Here is a 25,631-nt window from a genome sequence, read left to right as displayed (position 1 = left end):
GCATGGGTAGTAGTAGGGTGGGTAGGTAGATGGATGGGTAGAAGTAGTAGAGTACGTAGGCAAATGGATGGGTAGTAGTAGGGTGGGTAGATGGGTGGTAGTAGTAGAGTAGGGTAGGCAGATGGATGGGTAGTAGTAGGGTGGGTAGATGGGTAGTAGTAGGGTGGGTAGATGGGTAATAGTAGGGTGGGTAGGTAGATGGATGGGTAGAGGTAGTTGGGTAGGTAGGCAGATGGATGTGTAGTAGTGGAGTGTGTAGATGGGTAGTAGTAGAGTAGGTGGGCAGATGGATGGGTGGTAGTAGGGTGGGTAGATGGGTAGTAGTAGGGTGGGTAGATAGGTAGTAGTAGGGTGGGTAGGTAGATGGATGGGTAGAGGTAGTAGAGTAGGTGGGTAGATGGATGGGTAGTAGTAGGGTGGGTAGATGGGTAGTAGTAGAGTAGGTGGGCAGATGGATGGGTGGTAGTAGGGTGGGCAGATGTAGTAGAGTAGGTGGGCAGATAGATGGTTAGTGGTAGGGTGGGCAGATGGGTAGTAGTATAGTAGGTAGACAGATGGATGTGTAGTAGTGGGGTGGGTAGTAGTATAGTAGGTGGGCAGATGGATGGGTGGTAGTAGGGTGGGTAGATCGGTAGTAGTAGGTTGGGTAGGTAGATGGATGGGTAGAAGTAGTAGAGTAGGTGGGCAGATGGATGGGTAGTAGTAGGGTGGGTAGATGGGTAGTAGTAGAGTAGGTAGGTAGATAGATGGGTAGTAGTAGGGTGGGTAGATGTAGTAGAGTAGGTGGGCAGATAGATGGGTAGTGGTAGGGTGGGTAGATGGGTAGTAGTAGAGTAGGTCGGTAGGTAGGTAGAGAGATGGGTAGTAGTAGGGTGGGTATTGGTAGTAGGGTAGGTGGATAGTGGTAGGGTGGGTAGGTAGATGGATGGGTAGAAGTAGTAGAATAGGTAGGCAGATGGATGGGTAGTAGTAGGGTGGGTAGATGGGTAGTAGTAGGGTGGGTAGATGGGTAGTAGTAGGGTGGGTAGATGGGTAGTAGTAGGGTGGGCAGATGGATGGGTAGTAGTAGGGTAGGTGGGTAGTAGTAGGGTGGGTAGGTAGATGGATGGGTAGAGGTAGTTGGGTAGGTAGATAGATGGATGTGTAGTAGTGGGGTGGGTAGATGGGTAGTAGTAGAGTAGGTGGGCAGATGGATGGGTGGTGGTAGGGTGGGTAGATGGGTAGTAGAAGAGTAGGTGGGCAGATGGATGGGTAGTAGTAGGGTGGGTAGATGGATAGATGGTAGTAGGGTGGGTAGATGGGTAGTAGTAGGGTGGGTAGGTAGATGGATGGGGGGTAGTAGGGTGGGTAGATGGGTAGTAGTAGGTTTGGTAGGTAGATGGATGGGTAGAAGTAGTAGAGTAGGTGGGCAGATAGATGGGTAGTAGTAGGGTGGGTAGATGGGTAGTAGTAGAGTAGGTAGGTAGATAGATGGGTAGATGTAGTAGGGAAGGTGGGTAGTAGTAGGGTGGGTAGGTAGATGGATGGGTAGAAGTAGTAGAGTAGGTAGATAGATGGGTAGTAGTAGAGTAGGTTGGCAGATGGATGGGTGGTTGTAGGGTAGGTAGATGTAGTACAGTAGGTAAGTGGATGGATTGGATAGTATCACACACACAGAGTTCCCCCCAGTTGCAGTTCCCGGTGTTGGCCGGTAGGGGTCAGTGTGGGGGTGCTGTGGTAGTAGTAGGGTAGGTAGTAGTAGGATTGTATAACACACAGTTCCCTCCAGTTGCAGTTCCCGGCATAGGCCGGCAGATGTCAGTGTGGTGCGGCGGAGTTGCAGTTCCCGGCTGTGACCAGCAGATGTCAGTGTGGTGCGGCGCTGTGGCGGGTCACGTGACTGTAGGCCTGGGCTCCGGCAGCGTTGGGTAAGATGGCGGCCGCGGGCTCTCCGGACGGAGATTCGGTGCCCCGGGAGTGAAGCGGAGGGCGGAGAACGGACAGAACGTTGCGGGGGAGGATGCGGGGCCGGAGGGGGAGACCTCCGAAGAGACCGGCCGTCCCGGTAGAGCCGCCCTCCGCCCCCCCCGGGCTCCGCACCCGCCTGAGGGGAAGCAGCCGCGGCCGGTGGAGGAGGAAAGCGCCGTCCCCCCCGCCACCCCCCGGACCGGTCCCGTACACCAACACCACCGGACGGCGGAGGAGGGGGAGGGGAGGAGGGCGGGGAAGGGCCGCAGCCGCCGCCAATAACATCAACCGGATCGTCTACGATGATTCCAGCGAGGAGGAACGGATCCGGGACACCGAGGATGAGGAGGAGGAGGAGGAGCCCCCCCCGGAGGAAGATCCCCTCCTCCTACTGGACGAGGACCTCAATGATGAGGATTACCGGGGGGAGGAGAGCGACGGCACCGACTACAGCGACTACAGCGGGACACCGGGTGAGAGAGAGCGACACCTACCGGGGAATTACCGACCGTCATCCCCATCCTCCACTTCTCCCCTCCCACACAGCGACACCTACCGGGGGGACCGGGGACTACCGACCGTCATCTCCATCCCCCACTTCTCCCACAGCGACACCGGGGACTTACCGTCATCCCCATCCTCCACTTCTCCCATCCCCCACAGCGACACCTACCGGGGGGAACCGGGACTTACCGTCATCCCCATCCCCCACTTCTCCCCTCCCCCACAGCGACACCTACCGGGGGGAACCGGGGACTTACCGTCATCTTCATCCCCTGCTTCCCATCCCCCACAGCGACACCTACCGGGGGGACCGGGGACTTACCGACCGTCATCTCCATCCCCCACTTCCCATCCCCCCCCCAACACCGACTACAGCGAGACACCGGGTGAGAGAGCGACACCTACCGGGGGGACCAGGGACTACCGACCGTCATCCCCATCCCCCACAGCAACCCCTACCGGGGGGAACCGGGACTTACCAACCGTCATCTCCATCCTTCCCCTCCCCCACAGCGACACCTACCGGGGGAACTACCGACCGTCATCTCCATCCCCCACTTCCCCCTCCCCCACAGCGACACCTACCGGGGGGACCGGGGACTTACCTTCATCTCCATCCTTCCCATCCCCCGCTACACACAGCACCACCTACCGAGGACTTACCTTCATCTCCATCCTCCGCTTCCCCATCCCCCACACAGCACCACCTACCGGGGGAACCGGGAACTACTGTCATCTCCATCCCCCGCTTCCCCATCCCCCACACACCACCACCTACCGGGGAACCGGGAACTACTGTCATCCCCATCCCCCCACACCGGGACCTACCATCATCTCCATCCCCCGCTTCCCCATCCCCCCACATCGCCACCTACCGGGGGAACCGGGAACTACTGTCTTCCCCATACACCACCACCTACCGGGAACTACCATCATCTCCGCCTCCCGCTTCACCCCCCTCCCCCACACACCACCACCTACTGGGGAGACTGGTGAACTACCAACCATCATCCCCATCCCCCCACACTACACCCCCTACCGGGGAGTACACCATCATCCCCAACCTTTTCCCCATTCCTGACTACTAACCCCTCCCCCCACTACACCCCTGGGTGAGACAACACCTAACACTCCCTACTGGGGGGGGCCCCAAATGAGAGAACCCTCACCCCTCCTCCACCCCAATGTATTCCCCTCTATACCAGTTCTGTGCCCCAATATATACTCCTCTATATACCTTCATCTATATCCCTCTTCTACCTCACCCCCTTCCTGTACCCCAATATATATCCCTCCACACCCTTCCCCGTACCCCGATATATCACTCCACACCCTCCCCCGTACCCCGATATATACTCCCCTCTACCCTTCCTGTACCCCAATATATATCCCACCACACCCCTCCCCCGTACCCTGATATATACTCCCCCAAACCCTTCCTGTACCCCAATATATATCCCACCACACCCCTCCCCCGTACCCTGATATATACTCCCCCAAACCCTTCCTGTACCCCAATATATATCCCACCACACCCCTCCCCCGTACCCTGATATATACTCCCCCAAACCCTTCCTGTACCCCAATATATATCCCTCCACACCCTTCCTGTACCCCAATATATATCCCTCCACACCCTTCCTGTACCCCAATATATATTCCCCCGTACCCTTCCTGTACCCCAATATATATCCCTCCACACCCTTCCTGTACCCCAATATATATTCCCCCGTACCCTTCCTGTACCCGAATATATATCCCTCCACACCCTTCCTGTACCCCAATATATCACTCCACACCCTCCCCCGTACCCCGATATATACTCCCCTCTACCCTTCCTGTACCCCAATATATATCCCACCACACCCCTCCCCCGTACCCTGATATATACTCCCCCAAACCCTTCCTGTACCCCAATATATATCCCTCCACACCCTTCCTGTACCCCAATATATATTCCCCCGTACCCTTCCTGTACCCCAATATATATCCCTCCACACCCTTCCCCGTACCCCGATATATATCTCTCCACACCCTTCCCCGTACCCCGATATATATCTCTCCACACCCTTCCTGTACCCCGATATATCCCTTCTCACCCTTCCCCCGTAGCCTGATATATACTCCCCTCTACCCTTCCTGTACCCCAATATATATCCCTCCACACCCTCCCCCATACCCCAATATATACTCCCCCGTACCCTCCCTGTACCCCAATATATATCCCTCCACACCTTTCCCTGTACCCTGATATATACTCCCCCGTACCTTTCCTGTACCCCAAAATATATCCCTTCACACCCTTCCCCGTACCCTGATATATACTCCCCCCCCCCCCACCCTTCCCTGTACCCTGATATATACTCCCCCATACCCTTCCTGTACCCCAATATATATTCCTCCATACCAATCTGGTACCCCTTTATTACCCATCTGTCCATTCATACCCATACTGTACCTCCTAACCCACCGTACTCCTCCATTACCCCATCCTTTACTCCTCCATACCCACCCTGTACCCCATCTCTTACCCCCCCCGTACCCCTTTCTTCTTACCCAAGAACGATTTTATTTTGAGGACTGTGGTGGGGGAGGGGGGATAAAGGAAGAGTCACATGTAATGCTATTGTATGACATGTATGGAATGTTGGGGGGAAATGTTTATTGGTCACATTTCTATGAGAACCCCATTTATCTCCATTACTGACACCGAGCAGAAGAGTGAATATGAAGATTGTATGGCATGGGGGGGTAGTGGGTGTGGGTAGAGGGTTGGGGTCAGGGTGTGTGTAGCGCGTGTGTGTGGTGGGTGGGGGTCAGGGTGTAGGTAGCGGGTGTGGGTAGCGGGTTGGGGTGAGGGTGTGTAGCGGGCTGAGGTCAGGGTGTGGGTAGCGGGTTGGGGTCAGGGTGGGGGTCAGGGTGTGGGTAGTGGGTGGGGGTCAGGGTGTGGGTAGCGGGTGGGGGTCAGGGTGTGGGTAGCGGGTGGGGATCAGGGTGTGGCTAGCGGGTGGGGATCAGGGTGTGGGTAGCGGGTGGGGGTCAGGGTGTGGGTAGTGGGAGTGGGTAGCGGGTGTGGGTCAGGGTTGGGTTCAGGGTGTCGGTAGCGGTTTGGGGTCAGGGTGTGGGTAGCAGGTGGGAGTCAGAGTGTGGGTAGTGGGAGTGGGTAGCGGGTGGGGGTCAGGGAGTGGGTAGCGGGTGGGGGTCAGGGTGTGGGTGGGGGTCAGGGTGTGGGAGTGGGTAGCTGGTGTGGGTTGGGGTCAGGGTGTGGGTAGCGGGTGGGGGTCAGGGTGTGGGTAGTGGGTGGAGGTCAGGGTGTGGGTAGCGGGTGGGGGTCAGGGTGTGGGTAGTGGGTGGAGGTCAGGGTGTGGGTAGCGGGTGGGAGTCAGGGTGTGGGTAGTGGGAGTGGGTAGCTGGTGTGGGTCAGGGTGTGGGTAGCGGGTGGGGGTCAGGGTGTGGGTAGCGGGTGGGGGTAGCTGGTGTGGGTCAGGGTTGGGGTCAGGGTGTGGGTAGCGGGTGGGGGTCAGGGTTGGGGTCAGGGTGTGGGTAGCGGGTGGGGGTAGCTGGTCAGGGTTGGGGTCAGGGTGTGGGTAGCTGGTGTGGGTCAGGGTTGGGGTCAGGGTGTGGGTAGCGGGTGGGTAGCGGGTGGGGGTCAGGGTGTGGGTAGCGGGTGGGGATCAGGGTGTAGGTAGCGGGTGGGTATCAGGGTGTGGGTAGCAGCGGGTGGGGGTCAGGGTGTGGGTAGTGGGAGTGGGTAGCTGGTGTGGGTCAGGGTTGGGGTCAGGGTGTGGGTAGCGGCTGGGGGTCAGGGTGTGGGTAGCGGGTGGGGGTCAGGGTGGGGGTAGCTGGTGTGGGTCAGGGTTGGGGTCAGGGTGTGGGTAGCGGGTGGGGGTCAGGGTGTGGGTAGCGGGTGGGGGTCAGGGTGTGGGTAGTGGGTGGAGGTCAGGGTGTGGGTAGCGGGTGGGGGTCAGGGTGTGGGTAGTGGGTGGAGGTCAGGGTGTGGGTAGCGGGTGGGAGTCAGGGTGTGGGTAGTGGGAGTGGGTAGCTGGTGTGGGTCAGGGTGTGGGTAGCGGGTGGGGGTCAGGGTGTGGGTAGCGGGTGGGGGTAGCTGGTGTGGGTCAGGGTTGGGGTCAGGGTGTGGGTAGCGGGTGGGGGTAGCTGGTGTGGGTCAGGGTTGGGGTCAGGGTGTGGGTAGCGGGTGGGGGTAGCTGGTCAGGGTTGGGGTCAGGGTGTGGGTAGCTGGTGTGGGTCAGGGTGTGGGTAGCGGGTGGGGATCAGGGTGTGGGTAGCGGGTGGGGGTCAGGGTGTGGGTAGCGGGTGGGGGTCAGGGTGTGGGTAGCGGGTGGGGGTCAGGGTGTGGGTAGCGGGTGGGGGTCAGGGTGTGGGTAGCGGGTGGGGGTCAGGGTGTGGGTAGCGGGTGGGGGTCAGGGTGTGGGTAGTGGGAGTGGGTAGCTGGTGTGGGTCAGGGTTGGGGTCAGGGTGTGGGTAGCGGGTGGGGATGTGGGTAGCGGGTGGGGGTCAGGGTGTGGGTAGCGGGTGGGGATCAGGGTGTAGGTAGCGGGTGGGTATCAGGGTGTGGGTAGCAGCGGGTGGGGGTCAGGGTGTGGGTAGTGGGAGTGGGTAGCTGGTGTGGGTCAGGGTTGGGGTCAGGGTGTGGGTAGCGGCTGGGGGTCAGGGTGTGGGTAGCGGGTGGGGGTCAGGGTGTGGGTAGCGGGTGGGGGTCAGGGTGGGGGTAGCTGGTGTGGGTCAGGGTTGGGGTCAGGGTGTGGGTAGCGGGTGGGGGTAGCTGGTGTGGGTCAGGGTTGGGGTCAGGGTGTGGGTAGCGGGTGGGGGTAGCTGGTCAGGGTTGGGGTCAGGGTGTGGGTAGTGGGAGTGGGTAGCTGGTGTGGGTCAGGGTGGGGATCAGGGTGTGGGTAGCGGGTGGGGATCAGGGTGTGGGTAGCGGGTGGGGGTCAGGGTGTGGGTAGCGGGTGGGGGTCAGGGTGTGGGTAGCGGGTGGGGGTCAGGGTGTGGGTAGTGGGTTGAGGTCAGGGTGTGGGGGTCAGGGTGTGGGTAGCGGGTGGGGGTCAGGGTGTGGGTAGCGGGTGGGGGTCAGGGTGTGGGTAGCTGGTGTGGGTCAGGGTGTGGGTAGCGGGTGGGGGTAGCTGGTGTGGGTCAGGGTTGGGGTCAGGGTGTGGGTAGCGGGTGGGGGTAGCTGGTCAGGGTTGGGGTCAGGGTGTGGGTAGTGGGAGTGGGTAGCTGGTGTGGGTCAGGGTGGGGATCAGGGTGGGGATCAGGGTGTGGGTAGCGGGTGGGGATCAGGGTGTGGGTAGCGGGTGGGGGTCAGGGTGTAGGTAGCGGGTGGGGGTCAGGGTGTGGGTAGCGGGTGGGGGTCAGGGTGTGGGTAGTGGGTTGAGGTCAGGGTGTGGGTGGGGGTCAGGGTGTGGGTAGTGGATGGAGGTCAGGGTGTGGGTAGCGGGTGGGGGTCAGGGTGTGGGTAGCGGGTGGGGGTCAGGGTGTGGGTAGCGGGTTGAGGTCAGGGTGTGGGTAGTGGGTTGAGGTCAGGGTGTGGGTAGCGGGTGGAGGTCAGGGTGTGGGTAGCGGGTGGGGGTCAGGGTGTGGGTAGCGGGTGGGGGTCAGGGTGTGGGTAGCGGGTGGGGGTCAGGGTGTGGGTAGCGGGTGGGGGTCAGGGTGTGGGTAGCGGGTGGGGGTCAGGGCGTGGGTAGCGGGTGGGGGTCAGGGTGTGGGTAGCGGGTGGGGGTCAGGGTGTGGGTAGTGGGTGGGGGTCAGGGTGTAGGTTGTGGGTGCGTCCTAATGCTGAGCTGTGATTGGGGTATAATAGAGAAGCAGTGATGCCCATAGAAGGTTTGTACTTCCTTCAGAATGCCCAATAGGTGGTTTGAGATAAAATCCGCTGTACACCTCCAGGTGAATCGGAAATAAAAGATTTGTAAACTTTTTACTGTTTTTTTCTCTGTAAAGCAGCCTCAGCATGAGTAGAAAAGCCGGTCTGCTGCCAGCATGCTGCGGAGGAGGACCCTTGCTCTGTGTAGAAGCAGTGGGGTCTCCATCTAGAGTTATACGGGGAGAGTGAGTTTTGCTTGTTGCACAGCTATAGGTCTGGCTCAGCGGGGGTAGTTCTCAGGCTCTGGCTCAGCGGGGGTAGTTCTCAGGCCTCTGCAGAGAGACTGCTGCTTTTACACAGAGTGGAATCTCCCTTCTATGCTGCATGCTGGAGGGGACAGGCTTCTCTATCTACTCTACTACCTTCTACTAGAGCCAGTAGCCTGCAGGGGGGGGGGGGGGGGTTCTAGATGCCGGTAGCCTGCAGGGGGGGGGGCGTGCTAGGTGCCGGTAGCATGCAGGAGGGGCGTGCTAGGTGCCGGTAGCCTGCAGGAGGGGCGTGCTAGGTGCCGGTAGCCTGCAGGAGGGGCGTGCTAGGTGCCGGTAGCCTGCAGGAGGGGCGTGCTAGGTGCCGGTAGCATGCAGGAGGGGCGTGCTAGGTGCCGGTAGCCTGCAGGAGGGGCGTGCTAGGTGCCGGTAGCATGCAGTAGGGGCGTGCTAGGTGCCGGTAGCCTGCAGGAGGGGCGTGCTAGGTGCCGGTAGCCTGCAGGAGGGGCGTGCTAGGTGCCGGTAGCCTGCAGGAGGGGCGTGCTAGGTGCCGGTAGCCTGCAGTAGGGGCGTGCTAGGTGCCGGTAGCCTGCAGTGGGGGCGTGCTAGGTGCCGGTAGCCTGCAGTGGGGGCGTGCTAGGTGCCGGTAGCCTGCAGGAGGGGCGTGCTAGGTGCCGGTAGCCCTTCAGGAGGGGCGTGCTAGGTGCCGGTAGCCCTCCAGGAGGGGCGTGCTAGGTGCCGGTAGCCCTCCAGGAGGGGCGTGCTAGATGCCGGTAGCCCTCCAGGAGGGGCGTGCTAGGTGCCGGTAGCCCTCCAGGAGGGGCGTGCTAGGTGCCGGTAGCCCTCCAGGAGGGGCGTGCTAGGTGCCGGTAGCCCTCCAGGAGGGGCGTGCTAGGTGCCGGTAGCCTGCAGGAGGGGGGGGGCGTGCTAGGTGCCGGTAGCCTGCAGGGGTAGGGGGCGTGCTATGTGCCGGTAGCCTGCAGGGGGGGGGGGGTGCGTGCAAGGTGCCGGTAACCTGCAGGGGGGGGGTGTGCCGATAGCCTGCAGGGTGCAGGGGGTCCCGCCACCTACCAATCGTTAGTCCAGTGCTGAGAGCGGTCTTTGACAGTTTGGTCTCTGTGCTGTGAGCTCTCTCTTTACAGAAACATCAGCGACTTAGCAGCACATGTGCGGAATGCTTGCGTTACCGCCCACCCTTTGAGTTAGAGCTGCACGATTAATCGTATGAAAATCGCGATCTCGGTTCACCCCTCCTGACGATCTGAACCTGACATATGCTCGATTCTTTGCATAGCTGCAGAGAGAACAGCTGTGGAAAAAAAAAAAGAGCCTCCTGCAAACAAAGCCAGTAACTATAAACAAAATGATTACATTGTATCTTTTCCTTCCCTCTGCCAGGGAGAAAGGAAGTTTAACCTCTTAAAGACTGGATCTTTTTCTGACACTTGTTGCCTGCAGGTTAAAATCTGTTTTTTTTTGCTAGAAAAGTACTTAGAACCCCCAAACATTTTATATATTTTTTTTAGCAGAGACCCTACAGAATAAAATAACGATTGTTGTAATATTTGATGTCACACTGGATTTGCGCAGCAGTCTTTCAAACGCAATTAATAGACTTTAATGAATAAAAAAAAAAAAAAAACGTAACAGTAAAGTTATCCCAATTTTTTTTTGTTACACAGAGAATCGTGAGAGAATCGTGATCTTTATTCCAAGCTAAAAAATCGTGATTCTCATTTTGGCCAGAATCGTGCAGCTCTACTTTGAGTGTTACATAGGTGACAACAGGTTGCCCTCTCCCTCTATAGGTTGGAATTATTATTTAAGAAATATAGTTCCAGCCAATAGGAATAGGGGGGGGGGGTGATATCATTGTATCCAGGCAGTAAGAAGCAACTTTACTTTTCCGGTCTGAGTTTTCACAGCTGCTATCTCAGGATTGCTGGAAAGGTGTGAAATGAGAGGAGGAGCAGTAGGGGGCGCAGTAGATGGAGAATTTTGGATGGGGTAGGAAGCTGATATCTGTAGTAAGGGGGCGCAGTAGACGGGGTAGGAAGCTGATATCTGTAGTAAGGGGGTGCAGTAGACGGGGTAGGAAGCTGATATCTGTAGTAAGGGGGCGCCGGCTCCATGAAGTGTGGAAAGAAGTGTTTGTGTCACACATTGGAGTAATTCTGGCTTTCACACATCTGCCTATTGTCTGCTGTTGGTGAGATTTTGTACAGAGATGGGGGGGTTTGGGGGGGGGTGTTAGGTTTCCTCCTCATCAGCTCAACATGGGGGGGCACAGAATTATTGGTTCCAGTGGCTGCGTCTGTTTCCTGCAGGTCCTGCAGCTCATTGTAGGGGCCGGCTGTGGTTTTCTCGGTAAATGTGCTTCCTTCCACCTCGCTATTCATTGCGCCATGTGTGCTCACTAGCCGTGTGTTGGAAAGGACCTCACAGAGCCGATCTAGTTGGGGCCTCATGGTGCGACTGGAGTTGTGGTTCCTCTGGGGGGGTCGACTGGAGTTGTGGGTCCTCTGGGGGGGTCGACTGGAGTTGTGGGTCCTCTGGGGGGGTCGACCGGAGTTGTGGGTCCTCGGCGGGGGGGGTCGACCGGAGTTGTGGGTCCTCGGCTGGGGTCGACCGGAGTTGTGGGTCCTCGGCTGGGGTCGACCGGAGTTGTGGGTCCTCGGCTGGGGTCGACCGGAGTTGTGGGTCCTCAACGGGGGGGGTGACCAGAGTTGTGGGTCCTCGGCGGGGGGGGGGGGGGTGACCGGAGTTGTGGGGCCTTGGGGGGGGGGGCGACTACAGTTGTGGGGCCTTGGGGGGGGGGGCGACTACAGTTGTGGGGCCTGGGGGGGGGGGGGCGACTGGAGTTGTGGGGCCTTGGGTGGGGGCGACTGGAGTTGTGGGGCCTTGGGTGGGGGGGGGTGACTGGAGTTGTGGGGCCTTGGGTGGGGGTGGCGACTGGAGTTGTGGGGCCCTGGGTGGGGGGGGGTGACTGGAGTTGTGGGGCCTTGGGTGGGGGGGGCGACTGGAGTTGTGGGGCCTTGGGTGGGGGGGGCGACTGGAGTTGTGGGGCCTTGGGGGGGTGACTGGAGTTGTGGGGCCTTGGGGGGGCGACTGGAGTTGTGGGGCCTTGGGGGGGCGACTGGAGTTGTGGGGCCTTGGGGTGGCGACTGGAGTTGTGGGGCCTTGGGGGGGCGACTGGAGTTGTGGGGCCTTGGGGGGGCGACTGGAGTTTTGGGGCCTTGGGGGGGCGACTGGAGTTTTGGGGCCTTGGGGGGGGCGACTGGAGTTGTGGGGGGAGCAACTGGAGTTGTGGGGCCTTGGGGGGGGGGGCGACTGGAGTTGGGGGGGGGGGCGACTGGAGTTGTGGGGCCTTGGGGGGGCGACTGGAGTTGTGGGGGGGTGACTGGAGTTGTAGGGCCTTGGGGGGGCCACTGGAGTTGTGGGGCCTTGGGGGGGGGGGGGGCACTGGAGTTGTGGGGCCTCGGGGCGGGCCTGGGCGGTGGGGGATACCAACAATAGCGCAGAATGCAGAGGCTGACCTGACCCCGAACCTGGGGTTATGCTCCTCCCCTTATATCCCGATAGTGTCTATACAACCCAAGCTCTCACTCTGTTGGGAATTGTAGGAGTGTTGAACGGAGAAGAAAGCAGCAGATATATTGGTCTATGGCAGTGGTCAGGATTTGCTGTCTGCACTGACAAACCTGGATTTATGGGGCGGCTGAGCGCGTCACAATCCTTCCATTCGGGGGGGGGTCTGATAAGAATGCAGGAAACGCGGTCTCACTTTGTGGGGGTCACTGATTGGGCCACATCCTGAGACCCCGCTCTGGGCACAGAAAGAGGAACACAGAATCCGATAGAAGGAAAGAAAGTCGCATGGAGTCAGCCGCTCTGAAATCTGCCGTTTACCTCCGCTGAACGCCGGGTGGAATTGATTTAACCACTTCTGGACCGGAAGGATTTCCTCCCCGGTTAATGACCAGGCCATATTTTGCGATTTGGCACTGCGTTACTTTAACGGACTATTATGCAGTCATGCGACGCTATACCCAAATAAAATTGATGTCTTTTTCTCCCCACAAACAGAGCTTTCTTTTGGTGAAATTTGATCACCTCTGCGGTTTTTATTTTTTTTTATTTTTTGCGCTACAAACAAAAAAAAAGCGACAATTCTGGAAGAAAAAAAAAACAATTTTTTACTTTCTGCTAGATAACATTCTCAAGGAAAAAAAATGTAAAAATAATTTTTTTGTCATCATTTTAGGCGAATTTGTATTCTGCTACATATTTTTGGTAAAAATAAAAAATCGCAATAAGCGTATATTGATTAGTTTGCGCAAAAGTTTTCACGTCTACAAACTAGGGGAAAGATTTGTCGTCGTCTTGTTATTTTTTACTAGTAATGGCGGCGATCTGCGATTTTTAGTGGGACTGCGACATTGCGGCGGACAGATCGGACCCCGAACTGACATTTTTGACACTTTTTGGGGGGACCAGTGACATTACTACAGTAATCAGTGCTAAAAATATGCACTGTCACTGTAATAATGACACTGGCAGGGAAGGGGTTAATCCAGGGGTGATCAAAGAGTTATCTGTGTCCCTAGGGGGTGCTTTCTAACTGTGGGGGGCGTGGCTTGTGAAATCAATACAGAGATCTGTGATCCTATATAGGAGGATCACAGGCGCTCTGTGTTGATACCAGAGAGAATAGCGGTCTGCTGTGTTTACAACTTCACGGGGAGCGATCGCGGGTGCCCGGCAGCATTTCGGAGCCGCCCGCCATGCGCCTCGGCTTCACCCGCGGTCAAGTAGGCGCGCGCGTGTGCCCACAGGAGCGCTCTCATGAACCACCACCATACAGGTACAGCGATTCGCAGCAACCTGTTACTGTATAACTGCGGTGGATGGTCGGCAAGTGGCGGCAGCAGGTGAGTGGATGCCCCCTCTGCCCAGGTCTTCCTGTCCTACCGGGAGACCCGAGCAACCAGCCGGCACGTCCGCTGCCTGTTTAGAGTCCCGAACAAAGCTGGATTCGGCTTGGATCGAGTCTCCAATGAAGTAACCCGAAAACGGCGTCACTTCCAGCTTACTTGGCAGCCAACGGCGCCGATTATAAAAATAAAACTGTCAGTATTCATAAATGCAGATTTTAGGCGTTTTTATTACTTTTAAGTGCAGGGGAGGGGTTTGGTGTCTTTTAGACCCCCGATCCCTCCATAAAGAGTACCTGTCACTGCTATTACTGTCACATCCCCCCCCGATCCCTCCATAAAGAGTACCTGTCACTCCTATTACTGTCACATTCCCCCCGATCCCTCCATAAAGAGTACCTGTCACTGCCTATTACTGTCACATTCCCCCCTATCCCTCCATAAAGAGTACCTGTCACTCCTATTACTGTCACATTCCCCCCTATCCCTCCATAAAGAGTACCTGTCACTGCTATTACTGTCACATCCCCCCCCCCCGATCCCTCCATAAAGAGTACCTGTCACTCCTATTACTGTCACATTCCCCCCTATCCCTCCATAAAGAGTACCTGTCACTGCTATTACAGTCACATCCCCCCCCCCCGATCCCTCCATAAAGAGTACCTGTCACTCCTATTACTGTCACATTCCTCCCCGATCCCTCCATAAAGAGTACCTGTCACTGCCTATTACTGTCACATTCCCCCCGATCCCTCCATAAAGAGTACCTGTCACTCCTATTACTGTCACATTCCCCCCGATCCCTCCATAAAGAGTACCTGTCACTGCCTATTACTGTCACATTCCCCCCGATCCCTCCATAAAGAGTACCTGTCACTGCCTATTACTGTCACATTCCCCCCGATCCCTCCATAAAGAGTACCTGTCACTGCCTATTACTGTCACATTCCTCCCCAATCCCTCCATAAAGAGTACCTGTCACTGCCTATTACTGTCACATTCCCCCCGATCCCTCCATAAAGAGTACCTGTCACTGCCTATTACTGTCACATTCCCCCCTATCCCTCCATAAAGAGTACCTGTCACTCCTATTACTGTCACATTCCCCCCTATCCCTCCATAAAGAGTACCTGTCACTGCTATTACTGTCACATCCCCCCCCCCCCGATCCCTCCATAAAGAGTACCTGTCACTCCTATTACTGTCACATTCCTCCCCGATCCCTCCATAAAGAGTACCTGTCACTGCCTATTACTGTCACATTCCCCCCGATCCCTCCATAAAGAGTACCTGTCACTGCCTATTACTGTCACATTCCCCCCGATCCCTCCATAAAGAGTACCTGTCACTCCTATTACTGTCACATTCCCCCCGATCCCTCCATAAAGAGTACCTGTCACTCCTATTACTGTCACATTCCCCCGATCCCTCCATAAAGAGTACCTGTCACTGCTATTACTGTCACATTCCCCCCGATCCCTCCATAAAGAGTACCTGTCACTCCTATTACTGTCACATTCCCCCCGATCCCTCCATAAAGAGTACCTGTCACTGCCTATTACTGTCACATTCCCCCCGATCCCTCCATAAAGAGTACCTGTCACTGCCTATTACTGTCACATTCCCCCCGATCCCTCCATAAAGAGTACCTGTCACTGCCTATTACTGTCACATTCCTCCCGATCCCTCCATAAAGAGTACCTGTCACTCCTATTACTGTCACATTCCTCCCCGATCCCTCCATAAAGAGTACCTGTCACTCCTATTACTGTCACATTCCCCCCGATCCCTCCATAAAGAGTACCTGTCACTGCCTATTACTGTCACATTCCCCCCGATCCCTCCATAAAGAGTACCTGTCACTCCTATTCCTTTTTACAAGGGATGTTTATATTGCTTGTGACAGCAAAAAAAGTGATCAGATTTTTCTATTTTTTTTAAAAAAATAGGGAAAAAAAAAATATATATATATATTTTTTAAAGCGTCCCCGTGAGCTTGCGCGGCAAAAAAAAAAAGCATACGTAAGTAACACCCACAAATGTACATGGTGTTCAAATTAGGGATTGACTTGATTGTCAGCACCACCGATATATCGGGGGCCGATCTGCACTTTCCCCGAGATTTCGGAATCGGCCCCGGAGGTTACCGATATTGCCGATATTTCGGGAAAGTGTTGTATCCGAGTGATGGCTGCAGCTAGAGGCATCACCCCGGTACCAGCGTCCATAGCTAACGGTCGGCTGTCTTGTAATGACAACCGATGGGCATGAAAAGCTGCTCGGCTGTCATTGCAAGGAGCGGGAGGGGACGCCCCCCCCCCTCCTGCCGCCTTCCGCAGCTCGTCCGGGTCTCCCGTCCCACCAGGAGACCCGGGCATCTTACCTGCACGGCCGCCAAAGACCCGATCAAAGCCGCATTCGGCTCTGATAGGGTCTCCATGTAAAAAACCCGGAAGTGATGTCATGACATCACTTCCGGGTACTCGGCGCCAGATTAAAAAAACTGACAGCATTCAAAACAGTCAAACTTGGCTGTAAGACCAGATGTCCAGAGCATACCACCCTCCCTTACGTCACAGTGCACCCCCCCTTACCGTGTGCTGATGCTTGGGGGCGTTGCTAGAAAGTGCAGGATCTGCAGGAGGACCAGAGGAGGGCTGGAGCGCTCCTGCTACTGCAGGAGAGTTGTGAGGGCCACATGAAATGTCCTGGAGGGCCAGGTTCAGCCTGAATTCAACCTTCTGGAGGAGGACCAGAGGAGGGCTGGAGCTCTCCTTCTACTGCAAGAGAGGTGTGAGGGCCACATGAAATGGCCTGGAGGGCCAGGTTCAGCCTGAATTCAACCTTCTGGAGGAGGACCAGAGGAGGGCTGGAGCGCTCCTGCTACTGCAAGAGAGGTGTGAGGGCCACATGAAATGGCCTGGAGGGCCAGGTTCAGCCTGAATTCAACCTTCTGGAGGAGGACCAGAGGAGGGCTGGAGCGCTCCTGCTACTGCAAGAGAGGTGTGAGGGCCACATGAAATGGCCTGGAGGGCCGGATTCAGCCTGAATTCAGCCTTCTGGAGGAGGACCAGAGGAGGGCTGGAGCACTCCTACTGCGTGAGGTGTGAGGGCCACATGGAATGGCCTGGAGGGCTGAATTCAGCCTTCTGGAGGAGGACCAGAGGGGGGCTGGAGCTCTCCTTCTACTGCAAGAGAGGTGTGAGGGCCACATGGAATGGCCTGGAGAGCCGGATTCAGCCTACGGGCCCTGTGTTTGACACAAGTGATGTAAGGCATTCACTGGTTGGATGAGGTAGAGAGGTGGGGTGATGACATCATCTCTGCCTTGTCCAATTACTGAATGCTTTCCATTCATTGACCAATATGCAAGGCATTCTGATAATGGCATCCGTGTGGCATGAGTGACCCCTGGTGTTTATTTTGCAGAAGGGAAGCTGCTTGGCACAGGACCTGGAAGACTGTGGCAATTACTGTATTGTCCGTGACCACTGCGGTGATTCTCTGCTTCCCCAGTAGTCCATAGCCTGGAGGACCGAATTCGGCCTGCGGGCCTTGTGTTTGACCCGTGATGTAAGGCATTCTCTGGTTGGATGAGGTAGAGAGGCGGGATGATGACATCACAATCTCTGCCTTGTCTAATCACTAAATGCTTTGCATTCATTGACCAAAATGCAAGGCGTTCCATGATTGGTGCACACAGGGCTTTTTTTCAGCGGGAATGCGAGGGGGGAACGCGGTTTCCGGCACCTAGAGCACTGACTGTATGTAATGGCAAGGGGTTCAAGGTCTATTGATGCTATCTGCTGGGGGGAATCTAATGGTTCTGGAGGAGATCTACTTTTGTGGGGTGGGGAGGGGTTTGTACTGTTGCTTAGGAGATCGATTGTTGGTGGGGCTCTACTGTTGCTGAGGGGGGAAACCTATGTTGCTGGGGGTCAGTTGTTGCTGAGAGGGATCTAGTGATGCTGGCTTGCAGGAAAATCTGTTGTTGCTGCTGGGGTCTATTGTTGCTAGGGGATGGGGTATTGTGTTGCCAGTGATACATTGTTGCTGGGGGAGGGTCTATTGGTGCTGGCTGGTGTAGAGTCTATTGGTGCTGGCTGGTGTAGAGTCTATTGGTGCTGGCTACTGGAGAGTCTATTGGTGCTGGCTACTGGAGAGTCTATTGGTGCTGGCTACTGGAGAGTCTATTGGTGCTGGCTGCTAGAGAGTCTATTGGTGCTGGCTGCTGGAGAGTCTATTGGTGCTGGCTGCTGGAGAGTCTATTGGTGCTGGCTGCTGGAGAGTCTATTGGTGCTGGCTGCTGGAGAGTCTATTGGTGCTGGCTGCTGGATAGTCTGTTGGTGCTGGCTGCTGGATAGTCTGTTGGTGCTGGCTGCTGGATAGTCTGTTGGTGCTGGCTGCTGGATAGTCTGTTGGTGCTGGCTGCTGGATAGTCTGTTGGTGCTGGCTGCTGGATAGTCTGTTGGTGCTGGCTGCTGGATAGTCTATTGGTGCTGGCTGCTGGATAGTCTATTGGTGCTGGCTGCTGGATAGTCTATTGGTGCTGGCTGCTGGATAGTCTATTGGTGCTGGCTGCTGGATAGTCTATTGGTGCTGGCTGCTGGATAGTCTATTGGTACTGGCGGCTGGATAGTCTGTTGGTGCTGGCTGCTGGATAGTCTGTTGGTGCTGGCTGCTGGATAGTCTGTTGGTGCTGGCTGCTGGATAGTCTGTTGGTGCTGGCTGCTGGATAGTCTGTTGGTGCTGGCTGCTGGATAGTCTGTTGGTGCTGGCTGCTGGATAGTCTGTTGGTGCTGGCTGCTGGATAGTCTGTTGGTGCTGGCTGCTGGATAGTCTGTTGGTGCTGGCTGCTGGATAGTCTGTTGGTGCTGGCTGCTGGATAGTCTGTCTGTTGGTGCTGGCTGCTGGATAGTCTGTCTGTTGGTGCTGGCTGCTGGATAGTCTGTCTGTTGGTGCTGGCTGCTGGATAGTCTGTTGGTGCTGGATAGTCTGTTGGTGCTGGATAGTCTGTTGGTGCTGGATAGTCTGTTGGTGCTGGATAGTCTGTTGGTGCTGGATAGTCTGTTGGTGCTGGATAGTCTGTTGGTGCTGGATAGTCTGTTGGTGCTGGATAGTCTGTTGGTGCTGGATAGTCTGTTGGTGCTGGATAGTCTGTTGGTGCTGGCTGCTGGATAGTCTGTTGGTGCTGGCTGCTGGATAGTCTGTTGGTGCTGGCTGCTGGATAGTCTGTTGGTGCTGGCTGCTGGATAGTCTGTTGGTGCTGGCTGCTGGATAGTCTATTGGTGCTGGCTGCTGGATAGTCTGTTGGTGCTGGCGGCTGGATAGTCTGTTGGTGCTGGCTGCTGGATAGTCTGTTGGTGCTGGCTGCTGGATAGTCTGTTGGTGCTGGCTGCTGGATAGTCTATTGGTGCTGGCGGCTGGATAGTCTGTTGGTGCTGGCGGCTGGATAGTCTGTTGGTGCTGGCTGCTGGATAGTCTGTCTGTTGGTGCTGGCTGCTGGATAGTCTATTGGTGCTGGCTGCTGGATAGTCTATTGGTGCTGGCTGCTGGATAGTCTGTTGGTGCTGGATAGTCTGTTGGTGCTGGCTGCTGGATAGTCTGTTGGTGCTGGCTGCTGGATAGTCTGTTGGTGCTGGCTGCTGGATAGTCTGTTGGTGCTGGCTGCTGGATAGTCTGTTGGTGCTGGATAGTCTGTTGGTGCTGGCTGCTGGATAGTCTGTTGGTGCTGGCTGCTGGATAGTCTGTTGGTGCTGGCTGCTGGATAGTCTGTTGGTGCTGGCTGCTGGATAGTCTGTTGGTGCTGGCTGCTGGATAGTCTGTTGGTGCTGGCTGCTGGATAGTCTGTTGGTGCTGGCTGCTGGATAGTCTGTTGGTGCTGGCTGCTGGATAGTCTGTTGGTGCTGGCTGCGGGATAGTCTGTTGGTGCTGGCTGCGGGATAGTCTGTTGGTGCTGGCTGCGGGATAGTCTGTTGGTGCTGGCTGCGGGATAGTCTGTTGGTGCTGGCTGCGGGATAGTCTGTTGGTGCTGGCTGCGGGATAGTCTGTTGGTGCTGGCTGCGGGATAGTCTGTTGGTGCTGGCTGCGGGATAGTCTGTTGGTGCTGGCTGCGGGATAGTCTGTTGGTGCTGGCTGCTGGAGAGTCTGTTGGTGCTGGCTGCTGGAGAGTCTGTTGGTGCTGGCTGCTGGAGAGTCTGTTGGTGCTGGCTGCTGGAGAGTCTGTTGGTGCTGGCTGCTGGAGAGTCTGTTGGTGCTGGCTGCTGGAGAGTCTGTTGGTGCTGGCTGCTGGAGAGTCTGTTGGTGCTGGCTGCTGGATAGTCTGTTGGTGCTGGCTGCTGGATAGTCTATTGGTGCTGGCTGCTGGATAGTCTATTGGTGCTGGCTGCTGGATAGTGTATTGGTGCTGGCTGCTGGATAGTGTATTGGTGCTGGCTGCTGGATAGTCTATTGGTGCTGGCTGCTGGATAGTCTATTGGTGCTGGCTGCTGGATAGTCTATTGGTGCTGGCTGCTGGATAGTCTATTGGTGCTGGCTGCTGGATAGTCTATTGGTGCTGGCTGCTGGATAGTCTATTGGTGCTGGCTGCTGGATAGTCTATTGGTGCTGGATAGTCTGTTGGTGCTGGCTGCTGGATAGTCTGTTGGTGCTGCTGGGGGAGGGGGTATTTCGTTTCGGGTGGTTCATTGTTGCTGAGGGGCGGGGGGTCTATTGTTGCTGGCTGCTTGTGCTCTAGTTTACTGTTTTTCTTGTTATTAATAAATTCCATACAAATGATGTACAGTAGTACCACAATTGTTATATGGTTCTGTATTCTCTAAAAGGAGCAGTACTTGGGAGGTGGAACCAAGGAATGGTGCAGGAGGTGGGAAGGGGGTGGAGACAAGCGGTGACGCAGACAGGGGAGTTCCTGCACCTATTGTCTCAGACAAAAAGCTCCTGGGTATATATATATATATAATTTGGTCCAAGTTTGACCAATAAAACTGCAATAAAATCCATCCCTGAAGCTCAGATGTTTGTCGTCTCCAATTCCCATCTAACTGATTTTTTCTCCTTCTGTTAACAGGAAGGCGAAGACCCCGGATCCACAGGCCGCGGTCCCCAATATACGAGGAGAAGGACGTCCCGCCTCTGGAGTTCCCCAAGTCTTCGGAAGATTTGCTGCTGCCCTCTGAGCACCTGATGAACGTGATAGCAGTCTACGAGGTGCTGAGGAACTTCGGCACGGTTCTGCGGCTCTCCCCTTTCCGCTTCGAGGACTTCTGCGCCGCTCTGGTCAGCCAGGAACAGTGCACCCTGCTGGCCGAGACGCACGTCGCCCTTTTGAAGGCCGTCCTTCGGGAGGAGGACACCTCAAATACTACCTTTGGACCAGCTGACTTAAAGGACAGCGTCAACTCCACCCTCTACTTTATAGACGGCATGACTTGGCCGGAGGTGCTGCGTGTTTACTGTGAAAGCGACAAGGAGTTCCAGCACGTTCTTCCCTTCCAGGAAGTGGACGATTATCCCTATGGCCCCATAGAGAGCAAGGTGCAGGTGCTGCTCTTCCTGGTGGACCAGTTCCTGACCACCAACATAGCCCGCGAGGAGCTGATGTCCGAGGGCGTCATCCAGTACGATGACCACTGTCGCGTGTGCCACAAACTGGGGGACTTGCTTTGTTGCGAGACCTGCTCGGCCGTCTACCACCTGGAGTGTGTAAAGCCTCCTCTGGAGGAGGTGCCGGAGGACGAGTGGCAGTGCGAGGTGTGCGTCGCACACAAAATTTCAGGCGTCATTGACTGTGTGGCGGAGATCCAAAAAAACAAACCTTACATAAGGCACGAGCCAATCGGCTACGACCGCCACAGACGGAAATACTGGTTTCTAACGAGACGCATTATCATGTAAGTCCATTGGTTTTTTTAGTTGTCGGGGGCGACTTCTATATCAATGCAAAGTGCTGTAACCAGGGCAACCGGGCCAAGTTCTTGTTTACTAGGGAGGCACCAACACTCTCATCAAGTACTAGCCGGTACCAAGTACTGATACTTTGTGGTGTCCATACAAAATAATGGCAGCAAATCGCATTGCAAAGAGTGGCATATGGTTTGAACGGAAATGTGGAGCGATTTCTGTCTGAATTGCTGCAGTTTCCTGCACTGCTCCTGTGTGAGCCCCGGCTTGTCATAGCGACTTCAGAGTTCACACAGGAGCAGTGCAGGAAATGTCCCTGAAGTACGGGTTTGGGCTCCTACTGCCTCACATGACTTTCTTTTCATCTCCAGCATCACTCCCCCCCCCCCCCCATTGTCCTTCTTCCCCCCATCATCCTTCTATCCCCCCCCCCATCATCCTTCTATCCCCCCCCCCCATCATCCTTCTATCCCCCCCCCCATCATCCTTCTATCCCCCCCCCCCATCATCCTTCTATCCCCCCCCCCCATCATCCTTCTATCCCCCCCCCCCATCATCCTTCTATCCCCCCCCCCATCATCCTTCTATCCCCCCCCCCATCATCCTTCTATCCCCTCCCATCATCCTTCTATCCCCCCCATCATCCTTCTATCCCCCCCATCATCCTTCTATCCCCCCCATCATCCTTCTATCCCCCCCCCCATCATCCTTCTATCCCCCCCCCCCATCATCCTTCTATCCCCCCCCATCATCCTTCTATCCCCCCCCCATCATCCTTCTATCCCCCCCCATCATCCTTCTATCCCCCCCATCATCCTTCTATCCCCCCCATCATCCTTCTATCCCCCCCATCATCCTTCTATCCCCCCCATCATCCTTCTATCCCCCCCCAGCATCCTTCTATCCCCCCCCCAGCATCCTTCTATCCCCCCCCCCAGCATCCTTCTATCCCCCCCCCAGCATCCTTCTATCCCCCCCCCAGCATCCTTCTCCCCCCCCCCCGCATCCTTTCTCCCCCCTCCCCAGCATCCTTTCTCCCTCCTCCCCAGCATCCTTTCTCCCTCCTCCCCAGCATCCTTTCTCCCTCCTCCCCAGCATCCTTTCTCCCTCCTCCCCAGCATCCTTCTTCTTCCCCCCCAGCATCCTTCTTCTTCCCCCCCAGCATCCCTCTCCCCCCCCCCCCCCTGCATTTACACCTGAGCATTTATTTTTCCAGAGCTTCATGTGCGCTATTTTAGTTTTGTTTTGTCTTGCAGGATTTTTATTCAATATAGCCAATATATAAAAAAAATATCTCTTTCATCACTTGTTTTTCAGCTTTTTTATCTGCTTTTGTTTGTTTTATTTATATTCTGTAGTTTGTTTTTTTTTTTTAGGGTTAAGGCTGGGGTTAGAAAATAATTTGTTTAATTTTTTGGGTTTGGGGTTAATTTATTATTTTAATATGGAATAATGTTATTTATTGTTAATTGATTTATTAGTGCTTTATTTATTTGTTTTTTATTTTTAATAAATGATTGCATTTGAGCAGAAAAATGCTCAAACTTGAACAAATCCCACAAGGGGAGGAGCTGGGGAAGATTTGTGCAACTATGAGATACCAAACCATGAAGGGATAATGTATCAAAGTAGGGCAACACGAGTGTGACCACAAAGGGCTTTTCTGCTAAAATGCCTGCTTATAGACACAATGAATGAGTGTATAATGAACTATACAGAGGTAAGGAACCCCAACGCGTTTCAGCATTATACGTCTTCAGGGGGTGAGAATCTCTACTAGATGTACAGTGCCTTGAAAAAGTATTCACACCCCTTGAAAATTTCCACATTTTGTCATGTTACAACCAAAAATGTAAATTAATTTTATTGGTTTTTCTGTGATAGACCGACATAAAGTGGCCATAATTGTGATGTGGAAGGAAAATGATAAATGATACAAATAAATCTGTGAAAAGTGTGGCTGCATTTGTATTCACCCCCCTTTTACTCTGATACCCCTAACTAAAATCTAGTGGAACCAATTCCCTTCAGAAGTCACCTAATTAGTAAATAGAGTCCACCTGTGTGTCATTTAATCTCAGTATAAATGCAGCTGTTCTGTGAAGCCCTCAGAGGTTTGTTAGAGAACCTCAGTGAACAAACAGCATCATGAAGACCAAGGAACACACCAGACAGGTCAGGGATAAAGTTGTGGAGAAGTGTAAAGCAGGGTTAGGTAATAATAAAATCTCCCAAGCTTTGAACATCTCACCGAGCGCTGTTCAATCCATCATGGGAAAATGGAAAGAGTATGGCACCACTGCAACCCTTCCAAGACATGGCCGTCCAGCTAAACTGACCAGCCGGGCCCCTACCAAGACATGGCCGTCCACCTAAACTGACCGGCCGGGCCCCTACCAAGACATGGCTGTCCACCTAAACTGACCGGCCGGGCAGGGAGAGCATTCATCAGAGAAGCAGCCAAGAGGCCCATGGAAACTCTGGAGGAGCTGCAGAGATCCACAGCTCAGGTGGGAGAATCTGTCCACAGGACAACTATTAGTCGTGCGCTCCACAAATCTGCCCTTTATGGAAGAGTGAGAAGAAGAAAGCCATTGGTGAAAGAAAGCCATAAGAAGTCCCATTTGCAGTTTGGGAGAAGCCACGTGGGGGACACAGCAAACATGTGGAAGAAGAAGCTCTGCTCAGATGAGACCAACATTTAACTTTTTGGCCTAAAAGCAAAACGCTATGTGTGGGGGAAAACTAACACTGCACATCACCCTGAACACACCATCCCCACTGTGAAACATGGTGGTGGCAGCATCATGGTGTGGGGATGCTTTTCTTCAGCAGGGACAGGGAAGCTGGTCAGAGTTGATGGTAAGATGGATGGAGCCAAATACAGGGCAATCTTAGAAGAAAAGACTGGAGACTGGGGTGGAGGTTCACCTTCCAGCAGGACAACAACCCAAAACTTCCAGCCAGAGCTACAATGGAATGGTTTACATCAAAGCATATTCATGTGTTGGAATGGCCCAGTCACAGTCCAGACCTAAATCACATTGAGAATCTGTGGCAAGACTTGAAAATTGCTGTTCACAGACGCTCTCCATCCAATCTGACAGAGATGAGATATTCTGCAAAGAAGAATGGGCAGAAATGTCCTCTCTAGATGTGCAAAGCTGGTAGAGACATCCCCAAAAAGACTTGCAGCTGTAATTGCAGGGAAAGGCGGTTCTACAAAGGATTGACTCCGGGGGGTTGAACACAAATGCAGCCACACTTTTCACAGATTTCTTTGTATCATTTATCATTTTCCTTCCTCTTCACAATTATGGCCACTTTGTGTCGGTCTATCACAGAAAATCCCAATAAAATACATTTACGTTTTTGGTTGTAACATGAGAAAATGTGGAAAATTTCAAGGGGTGTGAATACTTTTTCAAAGCACTGTACATAAACCTCTATATCAGTGATGGGGAACCTTGGCATCCCTGATGTTTTGGAACAACATTTCCCATGATGCTCATGACCTCTGCAGTGTAGTGGAGCATCATGGGAAATGTAGTTCCAAAACATCAGGGATGCCAAGGTTTGCCATCGCTGCTCTACATATATATATATATTATACAGCAGGGGTCTTCAAACTATGGCCCTCCAGCTGTTCAGGAACTACAATTCCCATCATGCCTAGTCATGTCTGTGAATGTCAGTTTTACAATGCCTCGTGGGACGTGTAGTTCTGCAACAGCTGGAGGGCCGTAGTTTGAGGATCCCTGATGTATAGGGTGATATATGCAACCAAAGAAACAAACACATATTTAGTGATATATTTTTGTAGACATTGAAGTAATAAGCACATGAGAATATAGATAGTTGAGGTATACTGAGTGTCTCTGAGCGCTCAAAAAATGTTTAAAAAAAACGTTCTTTTCCATGCATTTCTTTGGAGAAATAAAATGCATTAAAAATGCACCAAGTGACTCAACATTTTTGAGGTTCAGGCATTTTGCTTCACGCCACTTGGAGTGGAGATGTGAACACCGTAGAGAATAATTTATTTATTTTTATTTATTTATTTTTTTTACACTTCCCTTTAGGCTGCATTCACATGTCAGCTTATAATTGCGGGCAGAACCGCCGCGGTTCCGCCCGCGATTCGGAGATTTATTGCAAATCGCGGGACGCCTAGCGTTGCCCGTTGATTTGCAATAGCCCCCCAAACGCCGAGCGATGTTGCCACGATTTACGCCCGCCGAATCGCGGCAACATCGT

The 25,631-nt window shown here is 54.5% G+C and overlaps 1 protein-coding gene across 1 annotated transcript in view; it reads left to right on the top strand.

Moving 5' to 3' along the window:
* The first annotated feature begins 1,873 nt into the window (after positions 1 to 1,873).
* Positions 1,874 to 25,631, top strand: part of BPTF (bromodomain PHD finger transcription factor) — a 109,017-nt gene continuing 85,259 nt past the window's right edge. The window contains exons 1-2 of the mRNA XM_082272102.1: positions 1,874 to 2,420; positions 20,542 to 21,364. Of these exons, the coding sequence (XP_082128228.1) occupies positions 2,000 to 2,420; positions 20,542 to 21,364 (1,244 nt within the window). The 5' untranslated portion in view covers positions 1,874 to 1,999. The remainder of the gene's footprint in view (positions 2,421 to 20,541; positions 21,365 to 25,631) is intronic.

The sequence above is a fragment of the Pelophylax lessonae genome, assembly GCF_965119305.1.
Source record: "Pelophylax lessonae genome assembly, chromosome: 11".
In the NCBI taxonomy this organism is placed as follows: domain Eukaryota; kingdom Metazoa; phylum Chordata; class Amphibia; order Anura; family Ranidae; genus Pelophylax; species Pelophylax lessonae.
This window is presented reverse-complemented; position numbering and strand designations above follow the sequence as displayed.